Source organism: Chlamydotis macqueenii, chromosome 16 (assembly GCF_036417535.1).
Source record: "Chlamydotis macqueenii isolate bChlMac1 chromosome 16, bChlMac1.mat, whole genome shotgun sequence".
Taxonomy (NCBI): Eukaryota; Metazoa; Chordata; class Aves; order Otidiformes; family Otididae; genus Chlamydotis; species Chlamydotis macqueenii.
Genome location: NC_141571.1, coordinates 13,746,931 through 13,774,260, shown reverse-complemented (window position 1 = coordinate 13,774,260; position 27,330 = coordinate 13,746,931). Strand labels below are relative to the sequence as shown.

The 27,330-nt window shown below is 38.2% G+C and overlaps 1 protein-coding gene across 2 annotated transcripts in view; it reads left to right on the top strand.

Moving 5' to 3' along the window:
- Nucleotides 1–27,240, top strand: part of DIDO1 (death inducer-obliterator 1) — a 52,293-nt gene extending 25,053 nt beyond the window's left edge. For both annotated transcript variants that reach the window (XM_086760839.1, XM_086760840.1), the window contains exons 8-17: nucleotides 9,817–10,282; nucleotides 11,237–11,396; nucleotides 12,102–12,218; nucleotides 12,449–12,556; nucleotides 13,014–13,149; nucleotides 13,279–13,828; nucleotides 14,686–14,839; nucleotides 15,665–15,754; nucleotides 16,425–16,620; nucleotides 22,131–27,240. In XM_086760839.1, the coding sequence (XP_086616965.1) occupies nucleotides 9,817–10,282; nucleotides 11,237–11,396; nucleotides 12,102–12,218; nucleotides 12,449–12,556; nucleotides 13,014–13,149; nucleotides 13,279–13,828; nucleotides 14,686–14,839; nucleotides 15,665–15,754; nucleotides 16,425–16,620; nucleotides 22,131–25,510 (5,357 nt within the window). In that variant the 3' untranslated portion in view covers nucleotides 25,511–27,240. The remainder of the gene's footprint in view (nucleotides 1–9,816; nucleotides 10,283–11,236; nucleotides 11,397–12,101; nucleotides 12,219–12,448; nucleotides 12,557–13,013; nucleotides 13,150–13,278; nucleotides 13,829–14,685; nucleotides 14,840–15,664; nucleotides 15,755–16,424; nucleotides 16,621–22,130) is intronic.
- The last annotated feature ends 90 nt before the right edge of the window (nucleotides 27,241–27,330 follow it).

Here is a 27,330-nt window from a genome sequence, read left to right as displayed (position 1 = left end):
TCCTGGAACTGGGTGGCCAGCTTTATAGAGCCTTGGCTCTAGTGATACAAATTTCCTTTTATTATCCCCTTCCAGTTTTCTTTGGTTATTTTTCTGCAGCTAAACTTTTCTGCACCCAGAATCTATTCACAAAGTGAATAGTGTTTGCTTGTATAGTTAAAGATCCTGGATACAAAGGACACTTGGACTGCTTTGTTCTTGTACACCTCTGGCAAAATATGGAGACTTTGTAAAGGGAATACAGTGACACTAGGAGCCCATCATCAGAAAATGTGATGTGCATACCAAAATGCTAGGATTATAGTGTCCATAATTTCTGTTTTTCTTGCATTTTTTTTTCTTTCTGTAATACCAGTAAGAAGGCAGGAAAGAAAGAAAATACACCACTATAAAGAGAGCAGGGGGAAAATGTGGGACACTCAATACAGAGGAGTTATTGCTCAGGAGGTAAAAATGATGTAAGAAACTAGGTATCGTTGTGAAAAGAAAAAAGTAAGGCCATGTCTGCACACAGACCTAGTGCCACTTTAATGTTTCTCTTCAGGTAAGATTTTACTAGCTTGTGACTCTTCAACTGAGTGCAGTGTATGTGGATATGCTGCAGTTGGTTTAGCTTAACTAAGGAGTTAAGCTGAGGAGCTGTTCTTAAGTCATAAGTATGTTTTTCTGCAAGGACTGATCATAGTTAAACTTGATGCCTTTGTTTTGGTGTGAGTGCTTCCCCATAGGAGACACTAGCCTGTGCTGAGTTCCATACTGTTGTAACCAAGCTACTTCTGGCATCTGAATTCACTCCTTGAAAGCTAAGCTATCTCTGCTTAATGCTGTAGTCTGCAATGTAGACCCATATTAAGAGGCAATAAGCATTGAGTAGTACCAGGGGAATAAAAAGCATTATTTATGTTACTAGCCATTTTCTGGGACACATGGCTGCTGTATCTGTAGGTCTAGCCTTAACCCTTTGTAACTAGAGGAGTTTTCAGAAAGGCTGCTGACAGACAAAATAATGATCAGAATACCTAAGATGAGTCTGCAAGAACTTCTGAGATAATTCATGTTGGACATCATCTGGCTTTGGAAAGACGATAGTAAAGGAGTGGCTGGTGTCGTGCATCATGAGAATGGCACAGGGGCTGGCACACGATCTGAACCCTGGCCGTGCAGCGAGGCAGACCAGTAGTGGCTGCTGAAGCCAACATCCCCTGGGACCCAGCCAATTAAAAGGAGCAGTGGGATCCTTGGGGAGTGATTATCATCTGCCCGTGAACTACTGGAGCTCCCCTTCTCTGTTCTACAAGGTATGTTACATGTGTCGTGTGGCGATCAGCCACGTGAAGATTTTTGCCGTGCCTCTTAAGTTAGGAAGGCTGGTCCCTGCTGCTGGTGTGTTTCCTATTTTTGCCTTTCAAGCACCTAGCACCCTCAAGGCGCTTGGACGACAGAAGGTCAGCACTCTTGTCATAATGGGTGCTTGACTTCTTGTACAAGGAACCACTGCTGAGGGGAAGGGTTGGCGGGGCAGAAACCTGATACAACTTACGGGTGCACTATGAATATTAGGGTGATTTATCTCTTGTTACCAACGCTGAAAGTGATGAAAGTTTGATTAAAAAAACCTCATTCCCCTCTATTGCTGTTTTGCTTTCTTTTACTAATATTACTTTAGTTCTTTGAACTTGCTCACTTGACTGCATAGCCAGTGAAAAAGATCTTCCTCTGCTAGTCCCCAAATAAAAGGGGTTTTTTTTTTGAGGTGATCTCTTGCACTTTGGAGTCAAGTTTTGGGGCTGATCTTGGTGTTGATGAGTCGCTGTGTCTGATCTGTACTGAACTTGGAACCTGAAGATGGCCTGTCCCTGCAAGGAGTGATGATACCAGTCCATAAACGATCTGGAAAATAAGGAGCCAATTTTTTTTTTCTTGCAGCAGATAGTGCCTCTGTTGCACTCAGGAGTGGTGTAGTTGTGAAGATGTAGTGGTCTAATGTAGATCAGATAAATCACTGTAATTCCATGTAGATTAAAACAAACAAAGCTTTGCGTGTCTTAACTACAAATTTGCATGAACATAGCTACAATTTTGGCTTGAATGCAAACAAATCACCGCCACAGAAAAGGCCTTTGTCTCAGAGATTTCTAAATTAATTAATATTAAAGCCAGGTTTACTTTCTTTGTGTGCCTGAATGTAAAGGCTTTGGCACACAGACAGCTTAATCACGAACTTCTCATTGTGGTGCAGATTAGAACTGATAGAGGCTGTTGAAGACAAACAGCAGGGCAGGAGGCACACCTCTAAAACACTAGTGTTTGATAATAAATTTTGAATTGGTGTTGAAAGTGGAAGCAGACACATTGATCCGTAGGCAATTAACAGTAAAAACTAACACTGAAACCTATTTAAGAATAGTTCAAAACTTCTGAATTATTTAGAACTAACGCTGAGCTGTCTTTGAGGGAAATGACAAAAAGTCTAGCAAAAACAGGTTTCAGGGAAGGAACGGTTCAACGGCCATGGAACTGAAGCGGTTACAAACCACACCTCACTTTCGAAGCCTGGGGCACTGAACGCTCGGTGCCACAAGAGGGTGCTTCAGTGGCACCTAACGAGTGACTCCGGCAAGCTTCAGAGGCTCTGAGGTGTCGGGCTTGCATCCCAGCAGTGTGACTATGCAAAGGCTGCTCTTGAGGAACGTCTCTAACTGGTAAGTAACTTCCCGTTGTAGAGTGCTTTATAACTGACATCTAAAGCACCAGCTCACCCGTGTATTTTGTTCAGTTTTTTAAAAGTTGGATAATGCGTCTAAAGGTTTCACTTTGGAAAAAGTCACGGATTAAAGTTCAGTGTTGACCTCTGTATTGGGGTGGACGGGTTAGCTTAAATTCTGCTCTCTTAAAATTATTTCTATCATGAGTTATGCAGAAAGGGGTCATACCACAGGCTGCATCAAACAAGTCCATTTAGCGCATAGTGAGACTGAGTGGCAAAGGGAAGCTGTTGGAACACCCCCAGTTTTAAATTCGAGAAGTCTTGCCCATCCTCTGTTTCAACAGTTATACAAAGGGGAAGATACAGTTCCTAAATTCTTGCATGTTGGCACATAGGAGTGAGATACTTCGTCTTCTCTGAGCCAAGAGACTGTCCGTTTCTATGGTGATAGGTGCCAAAACAGGTTGCCCTCACCTTTTGTAGTGCTCAGACTGGACAGTTGCAGCATGCTGGAACGCCTGCACAGAGAAGCAGATAGTGCAGCTACCTGCGTCTGAGCAAGAAGGAGCTGCAGGACCTGCAGAACTTCACAGTACAGTTTCACAGGCCAGTTTTGGAGTGACACTCAAAATGCTGGCTGGGATTTTTTGTGAATTCCTAAATACATTACTGCTCCTGCCTGGTCTTTTCACACTGCATTCCTATCAGATGTTAAATCTGTTGTAAAGGCCAGTGCTGTTGCAGATCTTTAGACATTAGCACTTCTCATACATAATTACACAGCTCTGGCCAGCCTTTACACAGGCTGTCGGAGAATACCTTCTAAGGTAGCTTTGCTTTCTTAACAACTGCAAAGCTACACTAGAGTGAATTTTCCTCCCTCTAACTTGACATTAGATTTTTTTTTTTTTAAAAAGGATTTTAATGTATTTTTCAAGTGTAGTAAATGATCCACTTTATAAGGTGGATCACAAGTAGCAATACTCTACTTCTTAGGTTTTATTCATATTGTGGAATTTTACAGGTGTTTTTTTTTTTAAACAGAAAAACATTAACTAGCAGCTTTCTTACTGTTGATACCACACAAACTTGGATGCACTGTATACGTTTGAAAGTTAGTTTCGTGTTTTGTTTTGTTTTTTTTTTTTCCTAAACCTTTCTATTTTAGTGACAGAGGAGCATGAAAAGTATCAGTAGAACCCACACCTGCGTCAGCAGCCTCTGGGCTGTGGGCTCGTAAAGGCTCGCCGATGTCATGCTCCCTTGGGCCAGTGCTCCACTGCGGAAGGACAAGATGATGCAGCTGCCAGCCCGTGCTCCCCGAACACTACCATGAGGAATTTTATCCTGGGGGGCTGGGGGGGGGAAGTGGATTCATGTAGCTGGAGGAGAACATAGGGAAACATTAAGACAGTGTAAGACACTAGAGACAATAGTTCTGGTGTATAGAATCATAGAATGGTTAGGGTTGGAAGGGACCTTCAAAGGTCATCTAGTCCAACCCCCCTGCAAGGAGCAGGGACATCCCTGACTAGATGAGGTTGCTCAGAGCCTCATCCAGCCTGGCCTTGAACGTTTCCAGGGATGGGGCCTCCACCACCTTTCTGGGCTGTATGAACAGCCTTATGCCAAATTTTTAATTCAGTAGGGAAACTTCTCATAATTGGTACTATGTAACAATCAATCAGCTTGGATCACTGCAAGACATTTTGCACAGAAGTCTTTTTAGTGTTCTGTAGTAGAAGCAGAGATGCTCGCTCTCTTTTTGCAAAGATTTTTAAAAGGAAAAAGTGAGCCTTACAGACTCATTATGAAACAGACTCTTCAAATGTAACTGCCTGCGGTTTATCTATGGCATCAGTTAAAACTTTTAGCATCACCAAAAGCAAGAAATTGAAGATCTTTAATGCGTGATTTGAATAACTTTAAACTATACAAACAAAAGTAATAGCACATTTCTTCAGGTATTTAAAAGTTGACAAACTAGATAATGTCTTCAGCAAAATAACCCATAACAAATGAGATAATTTAGATAGAAACTAGGAGTGGTGGTGGTGTATTTTCGACGTGGCTTTCTAAAGCTACTATTCCCAAGAAAGATTGGGTGGAGAGGGAAAGGGGGAAGAAGCAGAATAGGCTTGAATGCTAAACAGAAATATTTTTAAGATATCGGAGGGTGCTGGTAGTGTAAAGCACAGTCTCCAAGTGTAGGTAAGGGATTATGATACGAGCGCAACCTGCAAATCCTTCACACAAAGTTAAACAGCGCTACACTGGAAATCATTCTTAGATTGGGCCTCAACAACCACATTACAATGCTGAGATGTACAGAAGTGTGAAGGGTACATAACCGTCAGACTTTCCACAGGCTCGTCCGTGACACGGTAGATAACGTGGCAGTTATGTCCTCCGCCGCTCAGAACTTTTGTTCTTAGCTGCATGTTGTACTATTTGGCTCAGCTTCACAGGGAATTTCCTTAGGGGAGGGGTTCTGTATCTGTTGACATCTAGTGAGAGAGAGGGCAGTTATGCCTAGAGTGAACATACCATAGTGATGCTATTTCTTAAGCCTTGCAAGGAATGCACTTTTTTTCTACCAGAGGATTCACTGGGTTTCACTCTGGAAATGAGCTGACTCATTAGCTCTGCCTGTACCTCTCTGTCATTTTAGCATGTGCCTTTTCAGTCAATAAGAATCCTGTTGCTGTCCTAGTAAGTGGCTCACAGGACAAAATGGGGAAAATAGGAATTAGTATTTTGTTTTGTTTTGAATAGTGTTTCTAACATCAAACCAAGGAGGTACACCTGTATGTTCAAAAGTGCTGAACAGAAGAGCCACTAAATGCCTTATTCCGGCACCAGTCTTCTGTCTGTGGTGGAATTCCCTGTTACTCTGTTAGATGGGATAGGCCAATGTTCAGTAGTCGTCTCTATCCTTCTATTTGAAATTTGTTTAAGAGCATATGTTGTAGGTATGCTGGAGCTACTGATGAGAAGGACCAGAAACATCACAGTATAAAATACAGCGTCCAGTATGTATAGTAGGCATTGACTGCGTCTTCTCTTCAGATTGTTCATGGACTGCAAGGCCAAGCAACTTGAAACTCATGGTCTGGGACAATACCTGTTCATTATACGTCCCATCAATTTGTTGAGTGACTGTGGCATCTGTTCAGAAGTCAAATTCCACATATGTTGGCATACTGCTCTCTGAAAAGAGTACATATTTCTGTTAACTCTTCCAACCATACACTTGCAATAGTTTCATGCCTATCAGAAGCTTTGAGGTGTGCCTATGTTGCGGCTCAGTCAACAGAAGAGCAAGCTGGCACCAGAAGAGGCAATCCTTCTGCTTCCTCACACTCAGCTGGGTGCTCAGGTGCCCTGGATCCAAGACCCGTGTAACAACACCGTGAGTTGGTTCAGCTGGATTCTGTGGCAGAACACTAATCTCAGTAAAAACCAAAACTGCATAGCACAAAAATTCTGGTTTCTCATAGACAAAATAGGATAAGAGGTTTTTTAGATTAGGTTCATCTACAGCCGTCACAGGTTATTTACACATGTAGGATTTAAGTAGTCTTGATTCTTTGAATGTGCACGCGATTTGCCAGTGTCCTTCAAATACAGTGATGTGTCCTGTAGATTTGAAAAAGCAGTTGGTAGATATTCTGAAGTGCTGAATGACTTACATGTGGCTGAATTAGTACATACAAAATCCAAACCATCAATTTCTCTAATCACAAACACCGTTAGGTAGACAATTTTAATTGGTATAAAGTACTTTGAAATTGTAGTTTGAAACTGTTAAATTTCATGAAGCTTATGAAATATTTGCACGTTTTCTGTTGGCTAAAGAAGCAGAAGATTATATGCCTTACTTTGGAAACATTTCTAAATAGTCATGATGTCAACTTGTAGAATAAAGGATGCTTCTGCAGCTTTCTTCTTGAACACATTGATTCTCCTGCCCCTCAACCCTGGGAACATCGGTCTACCTTTTGTACTAGTAATTTTTACTTATTTATTTTGCAAGTACATATTCTTACCATGATATAGCTGTTTGTAACATAGAAAGGTTTGTGGTGTGGGTGTGGTTCTCATATATACAACATCTGAGTGACACAAAACATCTCGGCTGTGTTATTTTAAATTTTGTCAATGTAGTTCTTGTTAACTAAATTGAAGTAATGATTAAAAAGATAGCAAATGGAGAATTAAGTACAGATTTAGGATTTCACATTTTGTACTCCTGCTGTAAACCAGAAGAGCTAAGCGTCTTAGCACTGAGAGCTGAATTTTACTGTCATTGTTTTGAAACATGACCTGTTCTTTCCTGCCTTTTTATGATGAGCTGCAGAAACTTGCATCTGTCCTACTGCCTGAAAAGGTACAAGTCTGTGCAGAAGATACAATAAACCAGGAAAAAGAGAATGGAAGTAGAGTAATTCCTGCAGCGTTATCAGTGCGCACGTTTTGGATGTTCGCCTTCTCTCTGCTCAAGACTATTAACTCAAAATAGTTTGACTTCTTACCTCTGTTAAGTTCCGGGTGCCTAATTTGACCAAACCAAAACCATGGGCAATAGATCCTGATCCCTCTCCTCCCTCCCAGGGTTGCCAAAGCCCTCCTTACACCAGTGCAGTGTCGGTGGGATAGGGGAGGGTGGGGATATAAGGAGAGACAGTGTGGGTCACACGGAAGGTCTCCCTAGCTCGGTCTGACAGTAACCAAGACTCGTCTCTAGGGAAAACTATGGGAATAGCATGAGAAGGGTAATTTTAATCTAATTTCTAGTAAAATCTTCACATCCTTTGAAATTACTTAATGTATTATGGCAGCTGGTTTTATTCTACACTTCACAGAGTTAATCTCATTCAGAAAAATTCCTCAAGGTGACTGCTTGTAAAATACTTCTGGGAAAAAAAATCAGGATACACATACAGTGTTTGTGGATCTTCTGGCTGCTTCTCCTTGTGTTCCAGCAGAAGTTCAGCGCATACCCTTATACAGAACCTTACGGAAGTTCAAGTACAGCATTGCTGCTTAGCTCACCTTAACCGCTGGTTTCTGTATTTGTGGTGAAACTGCTGGCAGTCAGAGCCTGTTTAAAGGAACCAGGGTTAACAGCATCCTTCTGCTGGAAGCATATGCTACCGTTCAGGGGTTACCTGAACTTTCAGTATGGAGAAAGGCTGCAAGGCCATTTCCTCCCAAAATGAGGGAGGATCATATTATGTCTCTTCAGCATTCCAGATCTTCCTCATCTTGAGAGGCGATTCCATTGAAAGCTTGGGCTGATTTGTGGTGTTTATTGAACCAGACTTTACGGGAGTGCTCTGTCCCTTTGAAGTCCATCTCAGAACAGATAAAAAGACTGGACAATTTAGACCCTTCCTAGTAACTTCTGCTCTCATTATAGAGATCTGGATGGTGAAGAGGGACCATGGTAAAGCTATCGGAAGTTAAATTCCTGGGTCTTTCCCAGGAAGCGTCCTGCAATTTGCAGCTAGGGCTTCTGGGCTAATTAATCTACAAATTCTCCCTAACTAAAACTAGCAGATTAAAAATTAGCTTGTTAACTAGTCAGTGGTTATCTACAGATTTGTGAGAAAAAAAAAGTTTTTTGGGAGAAAACTTGTATTTTCTAATTGAAATAATTGTATATCATGAGTTGGTTTTTGGTATTTTTCCTCAGAACCCTTCCTTGTTGGAGCTGTCAGGATAAATACGCTAGTGTTAGCCCACTGTAACTTTAATGTCTTGTAAATGATGTTTTGTTTGCTGGGGATGTGTGTGTGTGTGTGTTTGGCTTTTTTTTTTGCTATGTTGAATTGTTCCTGTCAGTGGCAGAAATGCAATTTAAAGAAATGCTTGCTTTTAAAGTCCTGTAGAAGTATAACTTCAACATAGAATCATAGAATAGAGTTGGAAGGGACCTTCAAAGGTCATCTAGTCCAACCCCCCTGCAAGGAGCAGGGACATCTCCAACCAGATCAGGTTGCTCAGAGCCTCATCCAGCCTGGCCTGGAATGTTTCCAGGGATGGGGCATCCACCACCTTTCTGGGCAACCTGTTCCAGTGCTCTATAACTCGCATCGTAAAAAATTTTTTCCTAATTTCCAATCTAAATCTACATGTGTGAGAACTGGAGCCTTTGCTTACGCTTTATAAATATTCTTGTATATGACATGTTTTAATTATTCTACTAATAGTAGGAAAAAAAAATTTGAATATTGTATTGGAGTAGTTTAAGAATGGTGGGAATTAGATGGCCACAAACTGAGCAATCATTTTAATGTTTAATTATTCTATAAATCTAGAATTTAACTAATAACTGAATAGAAAGATCTAATAACAGTTTATGGCAATATAATCAGTGTGATATTCATACTAGCAAAAAAGTAGATTATGTATTTAAATTTTTTAAGCAACTTCTGCGCTGCATAATTGTCTGTCTTTGCTTGTTCTTTAAAACAAAAAGACTGAGGGAAAGGATTTATTAAGCTTCAATAATATTAAACTTAAGGTAACATTAATGCAGTTTCAGATTCATGGACCCTATAATCAAGTCAGCCTCTGCCTCTATAATAAACAGGTTCTGAAAGGTGCTATCAGAATTTTTCTGTTTAAAAGTAAGATGTGGGTTGTATTTTTTTTTAATAATGTGTGAAAGTTTGGAGTGTTTTTTGAAGCTTAATTATGAAATCCCACTCAGGAATCTTTGAAGGTGGTGCCTTTTTTGGTTTGGTTTTTTGTTTTGTTTTGGTTTTGTTTTGGTTTGTTTTCTTGTGTAGATTGTAAATAAATTTTTCAACCTTTAGAGCTGAAGTGGAACTCTTTTAAACTCTTCAGTCAGCCTCAGAGACAAAGTACTTTCTAAAGGACCAGAGTTCTTAAAAAAAACCCCTATGTCAATCTCTGCATGGTTTTAAAAACTACTTTTTAAAAGACTAGTGAAAGTAAATAGTCTAAATTGCCTACTTGATAGTTACTGTCTGGAGATGCCATTTCACAGACTTTTCTTTATAGATTGGTTACTGGCCTTCAGGAATAGGAAGTTACAAAGTTAAGCCATTAATATTGTGTTTTCTTCTTTGTTTTAACAGCTCAAAGGGAAGAGAAAAAGCACGAAGATAGAGCAGAGGCTATTTTGGCATCGAAGAAAGCTGTTGCATCTATAATGGAGAAACAGACATCTCTTACTAAAAATATTCCTTCAAAGAAGTCCCCATCCTTCTCTAATACATCACTAACTAAACCACCAATTAAACCTTCTGCTGGAAGTTTCAAAGGTGTAATTCCCAAGAAACCTTGGCCTTCATCAGGCAGTGTTCCTTCATCAGGCAGTGTTCCTTCAAAACATTCATCTCTTTCTCATGGCTCATCAGCCTCCAGAAGACCAGCTACATCTTCCAGTCTGGGTGGAGGACTCAAAAAGCCTTCACTGTCTTCCATTCCTACTGCATCGGGAAGTAGTCAAGCAAAAGCATCAGCTAACCCTGTCCAGTCACAACCCAACTCTCAGATTCGACAAAATATTCGACGGTCCCTAAAAGAAATTTTATGGAAGAGGTGGGAATTCAAAGCACTCATTTTACGTAGGAAGCTTCACCTAGACATAAATGTTTAGCCTGCAGATTTTTGTTTACTTTTTGATAAGGAATATTGAGGGATTTAATTTATACTACAAAGTACTACAACTATAATTGGCATTTCAGGTTTATATTAAAAAATTAAAATTCTGATATTAAAAAATGTGCATATGAAAAAGCCTTTTTTTAAAAAAAAGAAGAGCCTCACTATTGTATTTATATGGAGGCAATTACAATTGAATTAAATTACAGCATAGAAGCTTTAAAACTTCAGAGCATCTGCATTATAAAAATCTGACGATGGCAGTGTTTAAAGATGTAAAGAATTTAGGGAACGTAGTATAGGAAGTGTCACAGTGAAAGGTTAAAAGTTCACTGAAGTTGAGATTCCCTCCCCTCCAACATAAAAAATCAACAACAAGCCCTGGTCAGTGGACAGCTGTATCACTCAGGAAAGAAAAAAAAAACAAACCAACCAACCAACCAAAAGGAAATTGTCTCACAACGGTTATTAAAGCAATGCCAGGCATGAATGCTTATTATAGACCACTGCACTCTAGTATTGTCTCTGACATGGAAATGCTGTTCACAGTGGAAAATCTAGGACTAAAATTCAGCTGCTTGGGCTCCCTGTGTTAGTCATGGGAGAGAAACTCCAAACTTCAGTGCTGTGAGCAGGCGTAGTTGTAAAGGCTGACGTCAGTTCACAAAAGCTGTCTTCTGTGGTCGCCTATGGACAGTAATGAAAGGTTGCTGTAGTTCACTGTTCGAGGTCCTAAGAAAGGCTTTGGCTTTGGGATGTCTTTTGAAGGAGCCTTGAGCGCTCACTGAGTGAGGAGGAGCCTAGGTTAGCTCCTTCCTCTGAAAAGTTAGTTTTTGTGAATGCTACCTGAAGATACATGCCTAACATAAATGCTTTTTTTGTTTTTAACAGAGTCAATGATAGCGATGATCTGGTCATGACAGAAAGTGAAGTAGGGAAAGTAGCACTCAATATTGAAAAAGAGATGTTTAATTTGTTTCAAGTTACGGACAACAGATACAAGAGTAAATACCGTAGCATCATGTTCAATCTGAAGGACCCCAAAAACCAGGTTTGGAATTTCCTTCAACAGTAAACGTATATGGAAATATACTTTTGTTTTTTCATGATATGTCAAACTCTACCCTCAACTTTAAGAGTTTCAAGATAGAGACTTATCAATTATACTATAAAAGACTGTTATAAAGCCATTCAAATCTTAAAAAAAAAATCCAGTAGGAATTAAAAGTCTGCTTTAGTTGGTCATGTGTATTTATTAAGTTTGGGCATTTGGTGTGAAATATTTATTTACAGAATGGCTTTCTTAAAATATATACAAACTTTATTTTCTCTGACATTGTGTAGTATGTGTTGGATACTGCCTATTTATATGATCTTATCTGTGGTTTAAAAGAAAAAAAAAAAGGATGCTGGTGCAGATGAAAATATCCCCTAGGGAACACTTGGAACTTCTTTCCTTTTTTTTTTTTTTTAAATTTCTGTAATAGATATGAAACAGGAGAGTGGCTCAACTGCTGGCATTCCTATTCAGTTACATTGATAGTTATTTCTGATAATGAGGAAAATTTGTACTCTGTGTTTATTTAATCCTTATTTTCTGGTTGCTGCACCTTGCCAAATTTGCTTATAAGTAGCTGGTATTTTTAATAGGGGATTAAGAAACTAGAACAGGTTTTGCCTATTCAGCACTGCAAATCTTGTTACTTACCCAAACAGATTCCCTTCAGCATGGCAACAAAGTCTGCTTTGTTTTCAGGGACTTTTTCATCGTGTCCTTCGTGAGGAAATCTCACTGTCAAAACTAGTGAGAATGAAACCAGAAGAACTTTTATCTAAAGAACTCTCTGTATGGAAAGAGAAGCCAGCTAAAGCAGTAAGTAACATATTTCTCCCCTGTGTCCTTAGATACGAATTAAGAGTGAGTTCACCAGCCCTTACCACCCATATTATCTTAATACACCATTTTCTTCTTAATGAAATACTAATAATGTTCCGTTTCAATATATTTATTTCTCTATCAGCAGCCAAATGACAATAAAGTATGGCATAAAATTATAAAATAAATATGTGGACTTTTTACCAAAGTGGTTCTGTTTCTTTCAGATGATAGAGTCAAGAAGCAAATCTCATGAAATCAAGAAAACAGCTGTAAAACGGGAACATGTGCCAGCTGTAAATATGGAAGATTCTCCACCAGTGTCTGATTCTGATGTAAGTATTAGCTATTGCTTCAGCGTGAAGACATCGAGGGAGATAAATGGTAATGAGGGCCTTGAATTTTTCATCAGAAGTGCAGATTATTTCAATGAACTGTAAGGATATTATTACCTAGTAGGTGTGCTATGAGCATTTTTCCTTTTAGTTTGAAGCAGTGCAACAAGCAAATGATAGGCATATTGTGCATGCACTTCTAAAATGCTGTGTATATTTCAGCCCTTGCTGTCAATTTACAGAGAAATCTTTTATTTCTGAACATTAGCTATGAACATTGTGGAATCAAATGAAGACAAATGTTGTTTGAGGACTCTATCTGACAAGATATGCTTTAACCAAGGCCTTTGATCTTTTTTTTTAAAAGATCTGAAGTTAATTAAAAGTTTCAAAGGATTTTTTAATCGTTGAAATGAATGATCAGCTGGAATATTTTTTTGTGTTTATTCACTGTTAGGAGCAGCAAGAATCAGCCCGAACTGCACCAAATTTAAACAGTGCTCCTTCTCTAGATGTTTTTAGCAGTATGTTGAAGGATACAACAAGTCAACATCGAGCCCACCTCTTTGATCTGAACTGCAAGATCTGTACAGGTATCTGCAGTGCCGAATTTGTGCAAATCAAAATAATTGTTATGTTAAGAGTGTTGTTTGTTTACTTGTTTTTCTCCAAACTATTTCATTGTTAAATAATAATCAAAAGCTTTTAAAATAAATCTATAGGTCAGATTTCAGCATCTGAAGATGAAGTACCGCCTAAGAAGATAAAGTCAGATAAAGCTCCTGTTAAAAAGGTGGAGTCGAAATCAAAACCAGAAGTTCAGCCAAAGTATGAAAGTTCTGCACCAACCCCAACAGCAGAGCCTGCCAAAGAAGCCATCTCTGAAAACTCAATGGAAACTGAAGTTGGACCGGTAGCAGAAAGTGTTTCTCAGTCAAGCGCAGAAAGAACTTACATTCCTACGACCCAGGGCAATAACAATACAGATTCTTCTTTACCTGAAGAGGCTTCTGCTTTTCCTGCCTCTTGTGCTGGCACAGTTGTCACAACCGTGACAGTTTCTGGCAGAGACCCTAGGACAGCAATGAGCAGCTCCTCTGGTATTGTGACACCAGCCCTGCGTTCTGGTCTTGCATCTGACAGAGTTTCAACAGCAGAAACAAAACAGGAAACTTCAAAACCAGTTATGACTGTCCCCAAATCAATATTAACAAAACCATCATCCTCACAAGATCCAAGATACTTAGCAGTTCATCATTCACCCAATATCAAGTGCGTATACTTAACAGTAAGCTGTTAATGGAAATCTTTAACGTGGTTATCTTCAAAGTCCCATATGTCCCATGTCCCGTTCCCTTCCAGCCAGTCAAAAGGCATGTTCAACTTTAAAGTTCAGGTAGCCTGACTCAGATTTTTAATTTACCATCCCCTCATTTACTTTCTCAATAAAATTTTCTCAGCATCAGCGTATGTTGACACCAAAGATTCTACAATGTGTTTCAGCAGATAAATAAAACTTGAAGGTAGTATGCAGACTTAGAAGTCTGCATGTACATTAATCTATAGAAAGCAAGTGCATGGGAGAGGTAGTTTAAAGGCATTTCCAGATTTTCATTTTGTATTAAAATACTGTTACATCTGAATTTTTGCATATGAATTAAAATTAGCTCATTGATCAGCATGAAAGGAAGTGAGTATATACAACAGTAAAATTAAATATTGCAAAGTATATCCTATATGAAACTGCAGTTAAGAGTTTTGTTCATAGCAAATTCTTGAGAATCTTTTTCAGATGCATGTTGTTGACTCAATTAGTGCGAAGTATATAATTCAGATTAGTCTGTTACAGAGTCAGGATCACAAAATTATTGCGCTAACCTGATTTTATAAAAGCCGTATCTTTCAGCATCTTTTTGCCTACCTGCAGCTACCACTTTATTTTCTGTTACTGCTTGCTTTTTTCACTAATAACAAGTTAATGGAAAACATTAACAAAACATTTAGTAAAAATTCTGTTATTTGTTTAAAATAAAGTATTTGATCAGTAGGAGGAGGGGAGAAAAGTGGAAAAAAAAGGGACCATTCTCGTTTGTATTCTGTAACCTTTCTGTTTTGGATTTGTTTTGCAGTGTTGCAGAGCCACGCTCACCTCAAGACAGCGATACTTCCCTCTTTCTCTCTCGTCTCAACACGATTTGGAAAGGATTTATTAACATGCAAAGTGTGGCCAAATTTGTCACTAAAGCCTACCCTGTCTCTGGGTGTTTTGATTATCTCAGCGAGGTTAGCACTGACATGTTTATGTGTTTAGAATAAATCTGTACTGCAGTTCCTGTTGCTGGAAAGGCTGGGGTTGCTCTGTGTGTGTGTGTGTATATATATATATTTATATATTTCTATAGAACTGTAGCAGTGGTAAATGGCATCTTTTTAGTAATTGGAAAAGTAGCTCAAGAAAACATAAAAAGCCTTTTAAAAATTCCTCACAAATTTGTGAAGAATTCTCATGTCTTTAAACATATTTATATATATGTTAACATCTACCATGGAATAATACCTTTATTTCAGCTTCATTTTTTTAAAACAAGTTTTAGAGCCAGTATTTTAAAGTAGATGTCTTGTAGAGTAGATGTCTTTTAAAGTAGATCTTGAACTAGATAGGTCACTGATGCGATCTAGTACAAAATTTTGTTCGGCCATTTATGAAAAATATCCCTTTTACTAATTTTCAGATTAAAAGTTGGCTGTTATTATTCTGGGAGGGTGTACATTCAGTAAGGAAACAGTATAAAGGTTTGCGCTAAAACAAATAAGCTTTTCTTTCTTTTTTTTTCTTTGACATGCATTTTATGTGACTGTTAGGAAGTTTCAGACACAAGTGTGTATTTTAGGACTTTTATTAGTTAGTGTTTCTTTTTGGTATTGCTTTTGCTAAAATGTGTTTTTAAAAAGAAAATTTAAATGAAATTTTTAAAGTGTGTATGAAAGTTTACAAAAATATAACAGTGCATTATCCATTAGGTTACTGGGATGGGGCAACCTGCACTGCTTTTAAATATCAGTCTCTCTTGTTTTTTCTCATACTACCATGTAATACTTCTTGTTTAGGATTTACCAGATACAATTCATATTGGTGGGAGGATCTCACCGAAGACAGTCTGGGATTATGTTGGCAAACTCAAATCTTCACTTTCTAAGGTATTCACTTAAAATCCTTTGCAAAACCCAGAAGAAAAATACAGCAATATAAAATGACAACTTTTTACAATATAAATTGGTAAACAGCAAATATTGACATAGATTGCACCTGGAAAACTAGCGACATCACTTATTCCTTTGAAATTTTTGATTTATTGGAGAAACATGTTTATTGGGATGCAGATCCTCTTGATCTCTCTCTCCTGCGTAGTAGTTAAATCTCCATTAATTTGTTAACGATTTAACAAATAAGCTATTTATTCAGTATTGAAGACTGAAATTCAAATTCTGAGAAAAGGAACTTATTTAACGTATGGAATAGATTTTACTATTAAAAACACTTCAGAAGTGAAAAAAATATGCACAGTATACAGATATAATAATAAAATGAAGAATTTTCCATTTCTTTCATATTAACTTAAGCCTCAAGATGCTTACTTTGATGTAAGATACACAAGTAATTTGTATTTCTGAAAATGACAAACCTAATTCTGTTTTAATATTACAAAGTGAACAACAGTACTCTCTTAAAGCTAGAGTATTGCCTTGAAAACATAGCTGGAGTTATGATAAATGTACATTTTATTTTTACCCCTGGAATTTACCCTTTACCATTGTATTTGCTGGTATGTTGCAGGTTGAAGTTTTCCACTTTGCTTTTGTATTACAGGAATTGTGTTTGATTCGTTTCCATCCTGCAACAGAAGAAGAAGAAGTTGCCTATATCTCTCTCTACTCCTATTTTAGCAGTCGTGGTCGTTTTGGTGTTGTAGCTAATAACAACAGACATATCAAGGATCTCTACCTGATCCCCCTGAGTTCTAAGGACCCAATTCCTTCCAAACTCTTGCCCTTTGAGGGACCAGGTAAGCACAAAACAGGGGAGGTTAAATGCTAGGTAAAATTACCAAAAAAAAAAGGTCCATCTGAGACAAATTGTTATTAAATGTTTCATGTAATCATTATTTTTTTTTTAAATATAAAACTAATTTTAAAGTATGTAAATAGTCAAAAATTGGAAATCCAACTCTGAAATTTACATAGCCTTTCCAACAAGATGCTTATATGCTACTAGGAGGATGAGTTTACCTGTAAAATCAAGAATGTGGAACAGCCACTATATTGGAAAAAAAAACCAAATAACAAACCCCCCCCCACCCTATCTTCAGCAACCTATACATCCACAAAACCTAGGCCCTTACAAGGCATTCACTGTCACTTAAATCAAGCAGGAAACTTAGACCATAGAGGAGTCAAGAAATCTATAAAGACAAAGGTAATATTTATAGTGATTCCGCTACATTGTCGTTGTCTTGTGCTAAATATTATGCTGTACGTGCAATATGGTGCACAAGGTGTTTGAAATGTTTTGTTCGGCCAAATCACTGACTTCTGAAAATTGGTTTGTTGGGGATGAAAGGGACCTACATTCCTTAGGGTCAGTAGGTGGCACACAGTAGTTAGTATAGGCAGATTATATGATAATCTTCTATTTTTAGATAAAATTACCAGTAGTAATGTTTGACTTGAGTTTGCTCCATGATTGTGCGTGAACACGGTGACAGAAGAACTGAGAATGAATTCAGCCATGAAACACCCTTCTATTACAAAATTTGAAGTCATCTTCATCTAAGGATGGAGGAGGTGCATATGCTTGGTTTCCAAATAAGTATCTGGGGTTTAACATAAAATAACAGATCAAGAAGCTGAAGAACACCTGGTTACAATGAAGGCACTACTTCATTGCCATAACAACCGTTTGCAAAATACTCAACGGTAGGTATGAAACAGCAAACGTGCAAGGAGCTGACCTTTCTGAGAAGCTGACTGTCCTCTACTCCTCAAATACAAGTTTAGGACTAAACTCAATAAAATATTCTCAGAGGTTATATGCAGAAGCAACAGCGTCTAGGACAGGTTTTCATGTGTTAATGGCACAACTTAGCAACACCAACAAATGATACATCATTAGTAAAATGCTCTCCCTGAGATTGCAAAGGGCACTTGCTGCGCATCCCCAGACAAGATTTTTCTCATACACTCCAAGTCCGTCCTTGAGCAGTACACAGTGTAGGACATTGTTTTTAGGCTACAGCTAAAAAGGCAGGGTTATTGCTATCTACAGTACAGCTATGTAGCTGTAATTGTTGAATCTCAGCACTTCATAGTCTTTAGCTTACTGAATTCTTGAAAGGTAGGCAAAAACTGTTATTGCTTCTTTCATAGCCAAGAAACAGAACCACGAAGTACAGAACGCTTATTGCACAGGGATGTAGGCAAAAGAGTCTTAAATCATGGACTAGTTTTTCCAGCCAGCACAAAAGAAATATTCTCGTTTGTGGGCACACAAGAATAGAATTGGCCATTGAATCAGCTGTAAATGTCTGTGGTATTTTGCTGGACTGTTAAATGCCTCCTTAAAGCAAGTTATTTACCTAATCATTGCCTACTTGCGTTCCTGTGGAAATACCAGCTTTCCTTTTCGTCCTTCCTTTTACTTTTCCACTATAGGTTTCATTTCAAACGAAACACTTAGATTGGAGATTGGCAAATGCAGACAAACTCTACTAAGTATTAGTATAGAAATTTGCAATGTCAGCCTGGTTCTGCTGAGTTTCAAGTGCAAAAGTTTTTCAAAACTGGAGGGAATTGCTCAGAAGAAATATAGGTATCATTTGCAGGTGTTGTTCATGGAGGCAAATTTTATGAGTCAGGTTTTCAAACTGACTTGTAGGCAGAGCGGATTAAAGGACAGCAATAGAAACAAGGTTCCAAAGGCAGAGAGGCTGCGTGATGTAACAGATTCTTACAAGACTCACTTAGACTTCTGCCATCAGTTCACACTTCTTGGAAGCCTCTGTAGCAGCCTCTTCCTCATAGTTGTGCTAAGTTGGTTCACATTTTAAAACCAGATCCAGTATGGGGGGGACAAAAAAAACAGGTAAGCTTTTTTTCTGATTTTGTGTATGTGTTAAAACCACAGCATAAAAACATGTAATCCGTATTTTTTAATGACATCTGATGGAATTTACCGCTTTTTCTTTCTTTCATAATCAATAAAAATATTTTATGGAAAGTGGTCATTGTCTCCTTAAATTTAATTGTGTACCTTCAAATAAGAGTTTAGCAAGGACTCGGAAAGCATTATGCTCTAGATAGCTTAAGATGATTTGATAAATATGACTGGAGGGGGGAGGAGGGAGAGGACAATAAAATCCTGCCACTCCAGAAATCCTAGTTAGAAGATATTCCAGCTCTGTCGACCAGTTCCATCAGGCACATACGGATTATGAATTTCTCCTGTTTTCTGATGGACTGGATTTGGAACACAACTGAGGACTTCTGAACTGCGCTAATGCCTAGAAGATCTACAAAAAACTTTGACATGGGTGATTTAAAAACAGAGGAAGATGGCAGGTTATCCATATTTATACTTAATTAATCTCAGACATTCATTACCAGACTCTATGTATCAGTAGGCTGTTCTGCATTGGTTTTTGCAATGGTTTGCTGTATGTGAGTTCACTTGTCTGTTTCACATACACATTTACTATAGCTCTTGGATGTGTAGATCTTAAAGCTGTTGTAAAAAATAGTATAATCAGCCTTAATTACCAATAGAAAGTGCAGTTTATTGAGGGATTTAGCGGCAATGTTGGGAACGTAACAAATATCTTACATGGTTAAAATAAATTAATTTTCATAAAACAGCCACATATTAGCAAAGGATTCAAAAAATATATATATCTCTTTTGGTAGTTTACAATAGGAACTTTTTTTTTGTTAAAGTATGAAGGCATGAAGTTCCCTCATGCTGTTTAGAATGCTCTTAAAAATTGCGATGAATGGAACAAAATTTTAACTATTGAGTTGGGTATCTTTGAGCAACCTGATCTAGTAGAAGATGTCCCTGCCCATGGCAGAGGGGTTGGAAGGTGAAAATTTGCAACGCTTACTAACCCTGAAATCTTGTACCTGGAGGAAAAAACCTTTCTGGCACTGGATTTTAGATGTACAAACAGGAAATAATATATACTACAAAATTAAAAAGAAAAAGCATGTCCAGTACCCTCTTAACCACAGAAATATGTAAAACTTGACCACTGAACTGTGAAATAATATGAATTCTGGTTTGGATCTAGAATGCATTCTACAGATTAGCTGTAGTCTGAAAACTTTCACTCAAATTTCATTATTTTTGTTTCTAAAGGTAATTATAATGAGAGCCATTCCTGATAGGAAATCTCAAGGAAATATTTTAGTTTGGCCTCAGATTTTTGTTATGATTTTGACTGGTCTTTTTTTTAAAAAATACTATTTCTTGGGAGTAACCAGACTTTGCTGGTTTCTTCAGTTTCATTGTACTATTACCAGTTACAATCAGAACACAGAATTTCAGAGGAGGGTTTGTTTTCCCTCAGCTGTCAAGAGATCTCATAAAACTTTGCAGTAACTTATTTTACTTGAGAAATTACTGTCTTTGTCTTATTACCTGTAGTTCGTTATTTGGAAAATAAGGTTTATATGGGATACGATTTGAATGTAAGGAGTAGAAGTGTCAGCAATTTGAGGGGACATTTTGTGAGCAAAAGTTATTTCTTAAGGAAATATATAGTAAGTATTGAAGAGAAATACGAGTTTAAAATATAAAGCAGTTATAGCTTTGATGTGTTATTTAGCAAACTAAATAATTTGTATAGGCTTTCATTGAGGAAGAAATTTTGACTTAATTGGTTCTAATGCTTGGGCTTTCCCTTGGCATCAAGTCAGCCAAGTTCTTCACCTTGTAGTTACGTAAATTCTAACTGAGTAAGAGTGGTGATATCATCTCACTGCCAAAACTTCACATTTAACCTAAAAATATACTAAACTCTGTTATTGATTTCTCAGTGTGAAGTTAGCAACCAAAAGCACTTAGAAAAGGTGAAGTTTATTAAACATGAACATAAACTTAGGAAAACGGCTGATGTAATTTTCTCATTAGATGGTTGATTTAAGAGTCCCCTTAAAACTTCTATAAAGTCAGTTGTTTCAGCAAAGTAATCTATCTGTGAATGTGGTCTGCTAATAGAATATATCTGCAATTACAGGGTTTGGAGTTTTTTGCTGTTATCAAAATTTTTCAGTGCTAATAATTAGATATTTTAAAATTGTTCCTTAATGAGCAGTTGGTTTGGTATAGTAAGAACAAGGAATATATATTTTTAAAAAGTTTAAAAAGCCTCTCTTTATACAGATTTTCTACATTTGCCACCAACTGTGTGTTAAAGGATTTATTCCCTGCCCTTCATTCTGGACACGTTTATTTTCCACAAGTGCTAGTGGGAACTGTGCATGTAAAAGGAAGAAATACAATAACATGAAACAGACCTACAGACCTTTGCATTTTTTCCTCTTTATCAGAAACTTTCCCATCTTTTTTATATACTTCTCCAAGGAGGCAAGTCTGAAGCTTTCACAAAGGAGTAGTTCTGCTCACAATATATTTTACTTATAGAAAAGCCTACAGCATCCACCTGAATCCTGCAACGGAGGGTTTAAAGTCCCCTTGCATACCAGGTTGGTTGGGTACGAACCCAGCCAACCGTTTTCTTGCAGAGAAGGCAAACTCGGAAAAGGCGGTGTCCCCTTCTCCCACATGCTAGGCTTGCGTCTGCTTAAGGCCTCCTTTGGTATGTTAGTTATCACTTTCCCTGCTTCTGTCATGTTTTGAAATAATGTGCAGCTGGAAAAAAACCAAACAAACAAAGAGGGAGTGGGTTACAAGGTTTAATACTGTTTCCAAACTTTGTTTGAGGTTTTCCTTTTAGTAATTACTGGTATTTGTTTAACTTCGAGATAGACAAAATATTTATAGACTGGTGTAAATGTCAATATAGCCTTTTAGCACAGGTTATAACAGAAATATAGTTACGAAGTCTAGCCCAGGTTTTCTGACTTTTCAGTATCTCTGTGTATACAACATATTTGCAAACTACTTAAAAGTAAATCCATGATTTTTTGGGGAAGAGGTAGGGGTAGTTGAACAATAAACAATTATCTAACAATACAAAAAATATGAAAACTTGATTTGGTTTTGAACATTTGCAGAGACACTTTAATAATCATAGCTGTTGCTGCAATCTTTTCTTAAAAGTATCAAGCAAGGAATTAAAACATTTAGTTATTATATACAAATAGATATAAAAAGTAAAGAAACACAGATATATACACTTATGGACTGATTAAAATTGCCAATAGGTCATCTACTGGAATTTTGAAAAACTGTTACCTCTGTGACTTTTTGTAGCTGCCACTATATAAATAATAAGTTTTTACTGAAAGCACGATTTAAAAAATATTTTTTCACGTATACAATCTTTGTGTTCCTTTTCAGGTCTTGAGTCCTCTCGGCCAAATTTAATTCTTGGATTGGTTATCTGTCAGAAAGGGAAACGTCTTGCCACTGGCCTTGAAACAGAAAAGATAGAGGAAAAGCGAAGCAGAATTCAAGCACATGAGGAAACCGAAACATCACCGTTCTCTAAAGGGCCACTAGCTGCTTCGCAAGAGAAGAAAACTCCAAAATACGCATTTTATTCGGGAGATTCAAACATAAGTACAACACCACCTGGATCTCCTCCACCTCCACCCCCGCTTCCCATTCCAGACACCTCAGCAGTTACACCTTCAGTGTTAAAAATACTGTCCTCGCTTAAAAGTGGAACCACAACTACTGTAACACCACCGATTTCAACTGCCGCTTCTGCAAGCGTTACTGCTACGCATTCTTCATCCTCAAAAACTGCCACGCCACTCGAGCACATCCTGCAGACGCTTTTTGGCAAAAAGAAAACTTTTGAGCCTCTTGCTAAGGACTCTGAAACTGTCAAGTCTTTAAATCAGGAAGGTCAAGCTGCTGCTGATGGAGGAATGCCAGCTGCTCCTTTGTTAGATCCCATCGTGCAACAGTTTGGACAGATGTCAAAAGACAGATCTATAGAAGAGGAGGAGGATGACAGACCATATGATCCTGAAGAAGAATATGGTCCAGAGAAAGCTTTTGAAATGCAGACTGGTGAAAGCGAAAAACGATATAATGTGGAAAAGCCATCTAATACAGCAGAACTAGAGGATGAGGCCTATGATCCAGAAGATGAAACTATCTTGGAAGAAGCAAAAGTTACTGTGGATGATTTACCTAACAAAATGTATACAGACACTAAAAGCAATTCTTCGGAAACATCTGCTTCCTATGTGCCTGATTTATCTGCATCCTCATCCTTGGTAGAACAGCAAAAAATGTTGGAAGAATTAAACAAACAAATAGAAGAACAGAAAAGACAACTAGAGGAACAAGAAGAAGCCCTCAGACAACAAAGAGCAGCTGTTGGTGTTTCAATGGCTCATTTTTCAGTGTCTGATGCTTTAATGTCACCACCACCAAAATCTTCCCTAATAAAGACTGACTTATTTCAGCAAGACCAGCCAAAAGTAGATATACCTTCATCTTTGAATCAGCAAGCACAAGTTTTAAACCAAGGAAGTGACCCAAGGCAGAATAGAGATCCTCGACAAGCTAGAAGAATGGCGACAGAGAATAATGACAGTGTTGATTCTCGAATAAAGCCACAGGTGGTACAGAATGAGATGACTGCAAGAGATATTGCTCCAGCAAGTTTTCCAAATGTTTTGCAGACTTCACTTGGCAAGGAAGAGAAAACTTCAATTTCTGCTACTCAGCCTGGTTTTAGTGGTGATAATTGGGTTTCAAGTGAAAAAGCTTCTACAGTGCCCCAGAAGGAGTCATCTAATAGCAAATTTGAAAACACTATTCAAGTTAATTTGGAAAATGTGAGTCAAACTGGAGAACCTTCTACATCCAAACCTTTACGTAAAGTGCTGCTTCCAACACCTCCAAGTACATCTTTTCAGCCTAATTTCTCCACATCAAATGACAGTCAGTCTTTGCAAGATATGCATAAAGCATCATGGTCAAATGAGTCCAAGGAAGTAATGGGAAGGGATTCTTTTTCAAATACAATGTTTACTTCTCAGGAAAAGACAGCAGGTGACTTTGAACCAGAGAGAGGTCTTTCATCAGTGCAATATGACGAACAGAGAAATCCTCAGTCTCATCAATTTGCAGAACAAACTGAATCTCCATCAGTTCAGAGTGAGGGCGGACCTTCCCCACAGCACTTTGAAGAAAACCGTGCTGGACCTCCATTTTCTTTGTCGGGGCAGAAGGGAGGGCCACCACAATCACTGATGCTCAATGCACCTGGAGGACCTCATGGACCTAATTTTAGAGGACCGGCACCACAGTTCTCTGAAGAGCATGATTCTCCAAATAATGATGGGCAAAGAGGACCTCCAGCTGGAAGATTTGGAGGTCAAAAGGGTCCCATTCCTTCCTTATTTTCTGCACAGCATGGACCACCATCTCTTTTTGGTGATAATAGGGGCCCTGCTCCTTCTTATCATGGTGTTCCAAGAGGAATGTCACCATCTCAGTTTGAAGATCATAGGGAACCTCACATGGAACAAAGGGAATTCTCAGATTCTCAGTATAATGAAATGATTAGGCCTCCCGGACAGTTCGAAGGACAAGATCCACCTCAGTTTATGGGAAACAGAGGACCTTCACCTTTTCCTTTTGGAGGTCAAAGACGACCCCCACCAGCTCAGTTTAAAGGACAGAGAGGAGGCCCTCAGTTTGGAGGGCCAAGAGGTCCAGCCCCGAGTCATTTTGGTGGACCAAGAGGGCCTCACCCAAATCAATTCGAAGGGCAGAGAGGTCCAGCTCCAAATCATATACCTGGTCCAAGAGGACTTTTGCCACAGCCGTTTGAAGAACGGAGAGGGAGTCCACCACCCAGATTTGCCAACCAGAGAGGTCCAGCACCACTTCAGTTTGGTGGACCAAGAGGAGCCACACCTGCTCTGTTTCCAGAAGAAAATGAACCTCCCTCTTCTAGATTTCATTTCCAAGGTCAGTCACCACAAGGTATGAAGCCATCTCCAAGACCGCTCCTGGACCTTCCAAGCCATCCACCACCCCACAGAAAAGAGATGTGGGAGGAAGCTGGGCCATCTGCATCTCTTCCCAATGTTTCTGGACAGGGATCTGAGTCGGAAGGACAGTGGTCAGGATCTGACTTCCGAGAAGGCAAAAATCCTGAATTTAGAGGCCAGACATTTGAAGGGAGACAGAGAGAAAGATATGAGGGAGGAAATAAAGATAAGGCTTTAGATCAACCGGAGCCTCAGCAAGCCGATAATCGACAAGGTAGACCCTTTGAGGAAAGACGAAGGGATCGAGAACACGGCAGACCTTGGGAAAGAGACCGTGGCAGAAACTGGAATAGAGACAGGGACTGGGAGAGACACAGAGACAAGGAATGGGATAAAAATAGAGACAGAAACCAAAACAAAGATAGAGAGAAGGATTCAGAGCGGGGTAAAGAATGGGAAAGAAACAGAGACCGAGATAGAGCAAGAACTAGAGACAGAGAATCCTACAGAAGACGTGATAGAGAGCGATCAAGAAGCAGAGACAGAGATCGCGACAGAGACAAAGACAGGGACCGGGATCGAAGCCGGGAAAAAGAAAGAGATCGAGAGAGAGATCGAGATCGTGAAAGAGAAAGAGGAAAAGATCGCAAAGATCGGAGTAAGAGTAAGGAAATCAGTAAAGAGATGAAGCCAGAAGCACCGAAGGATACTCAGAAACCAACAGAAGGGGAAGCTTCATCTTCCACTAATCAGTCGTAGAAATATGATTGATACTGTATTTCCCATAAATACGCTTTTACAAGACAGCGAGGACTGAGTCAGCGTCTTCTGTATATACTGTATATTCTCACCTTTACAAAAATGCTGTTGTAAAACTAGCCTTACAAAATGCACTGACAAATTAGCAATTTTTGAACAACTGTGAATGAAAATACTTAAATAGATAAAAGGCAAGAACATACTGGACTTTCACTTGCTGCATTTTGTGCATAATGTTTTTCTTATAAAAATCCACAGCGTTACCTGTACTGAAATTTTGGTTTTTTTCTACTTGCATCTTTATCTTAAAATTTCCATTTACAGTACAGAAATGGAAAAAGTCTAAGAAGAGCATATTGCTTTTTAAGATTATAAAGTTATGTTTTCCAGTAACTTGAATTGTAATTTTGTAAGAGAATTGAATCCAGACCTTAGGAGCCATACCTTTACATCTCATTTACATGATATTTTGGTGTCAACGTTGTTCCTACAGCACACGCTTTAAAAAAAAAAAAAAAGGAGTCCACTGTTGCTGTCATGTTTATTTTACACCAGAAGGGTCGTGTGTATTTAGGAAAAGGCTGCAGAAGAACAGTGTTAATAGTTACTTGTGACTGATGGAGGATTTGAAAACGGAATGTTGTAAGCTTAAAGTGCACTATCTTCCTTTTTATATACAGGTATTTTGTGTTTTGGAATCCATCTGTTAAGTGTACAGCAAAGAACAAGTCGTACTTAGGTTTTTTCATGAGGCTAAGAGGTTTTAAATGTCGCATTTTTACAAATCTGTAATTAAAGAACATACAAGAGTAGCACCTTTATAACCAGCAAAACTTATAAAAACATCAGACATTTATTTGAAGAAGACTAAGACTACAAATTGGTATTCCAAAGGAAAGAAGAACGAGGTGGTTAAATAGGCCACTAAATCTGGTCCTTCGATTGAACTGATTCAGTGGAGCATTTTTTTGGTTTTGTTTTGGTTTTGCAGAATTTTGCCATAGACTTAAGAAAGATCCCCATTTTATTGTACTTTTCATTCTAAAAGTGTTTTTCTTCTGAAAAAAAAAAGTGTCACTTTTTTTGTTAGACCCTACTTAGGCTGGTAGTGTATATAAAACTCTCCACTGAAAAAGGTATAACTGCATTAAGTGTGAAAAGAAGAGTGGTGGTACTTGACGTTGCGATTCAAGAGGGAAGTTTTTCACTGTGAAATACATTACATTGCTGCTTGTCATGTATTCTTCAAGTACGTAATTCTAAAGTACGAAATAAAACCCTGCTAATTTATTTGACCGTGTAAATTAACAGTTGGGTAAATATTTTGATATTTTTATAAAATAGTTTTGGAAATGTAAAATTAAATTCCTATAAACATTTTCATCTTGAAGACTACGTTACAAGTAGCGTGTATGCCGTGTATCTCACTGCCGATTTTACAGTTCATCGTTGGTGCGTGAAGTCCTCCGACATCAAGGATTTGCTGGTTGAAATGGTCATCTGTATTCTGAACCCGGAGACAAAATGTTAAAATGCAGAGAGGTGGTGTTAAATGCAAACATCTACTATGATGTAAGATTTTTTTCTTAATGAGATGTTTCTAATTTAAAGACATACATAAAAGTATGCAAAAAGTAAGTGTGTTTGTTTAGGTTTACTTGATAGGAATTTCTGTAAATTGTATTTTATATGGCAAAATATATCACTGTACATTAAAATATGAGACTTCACAGGTTTTTGTTACTGTAAATAGCATAAACATCTACGGAGAACTGCTGTCCATTTCTTAAATCTGTATGCGTATATTATTTTCCGAATAT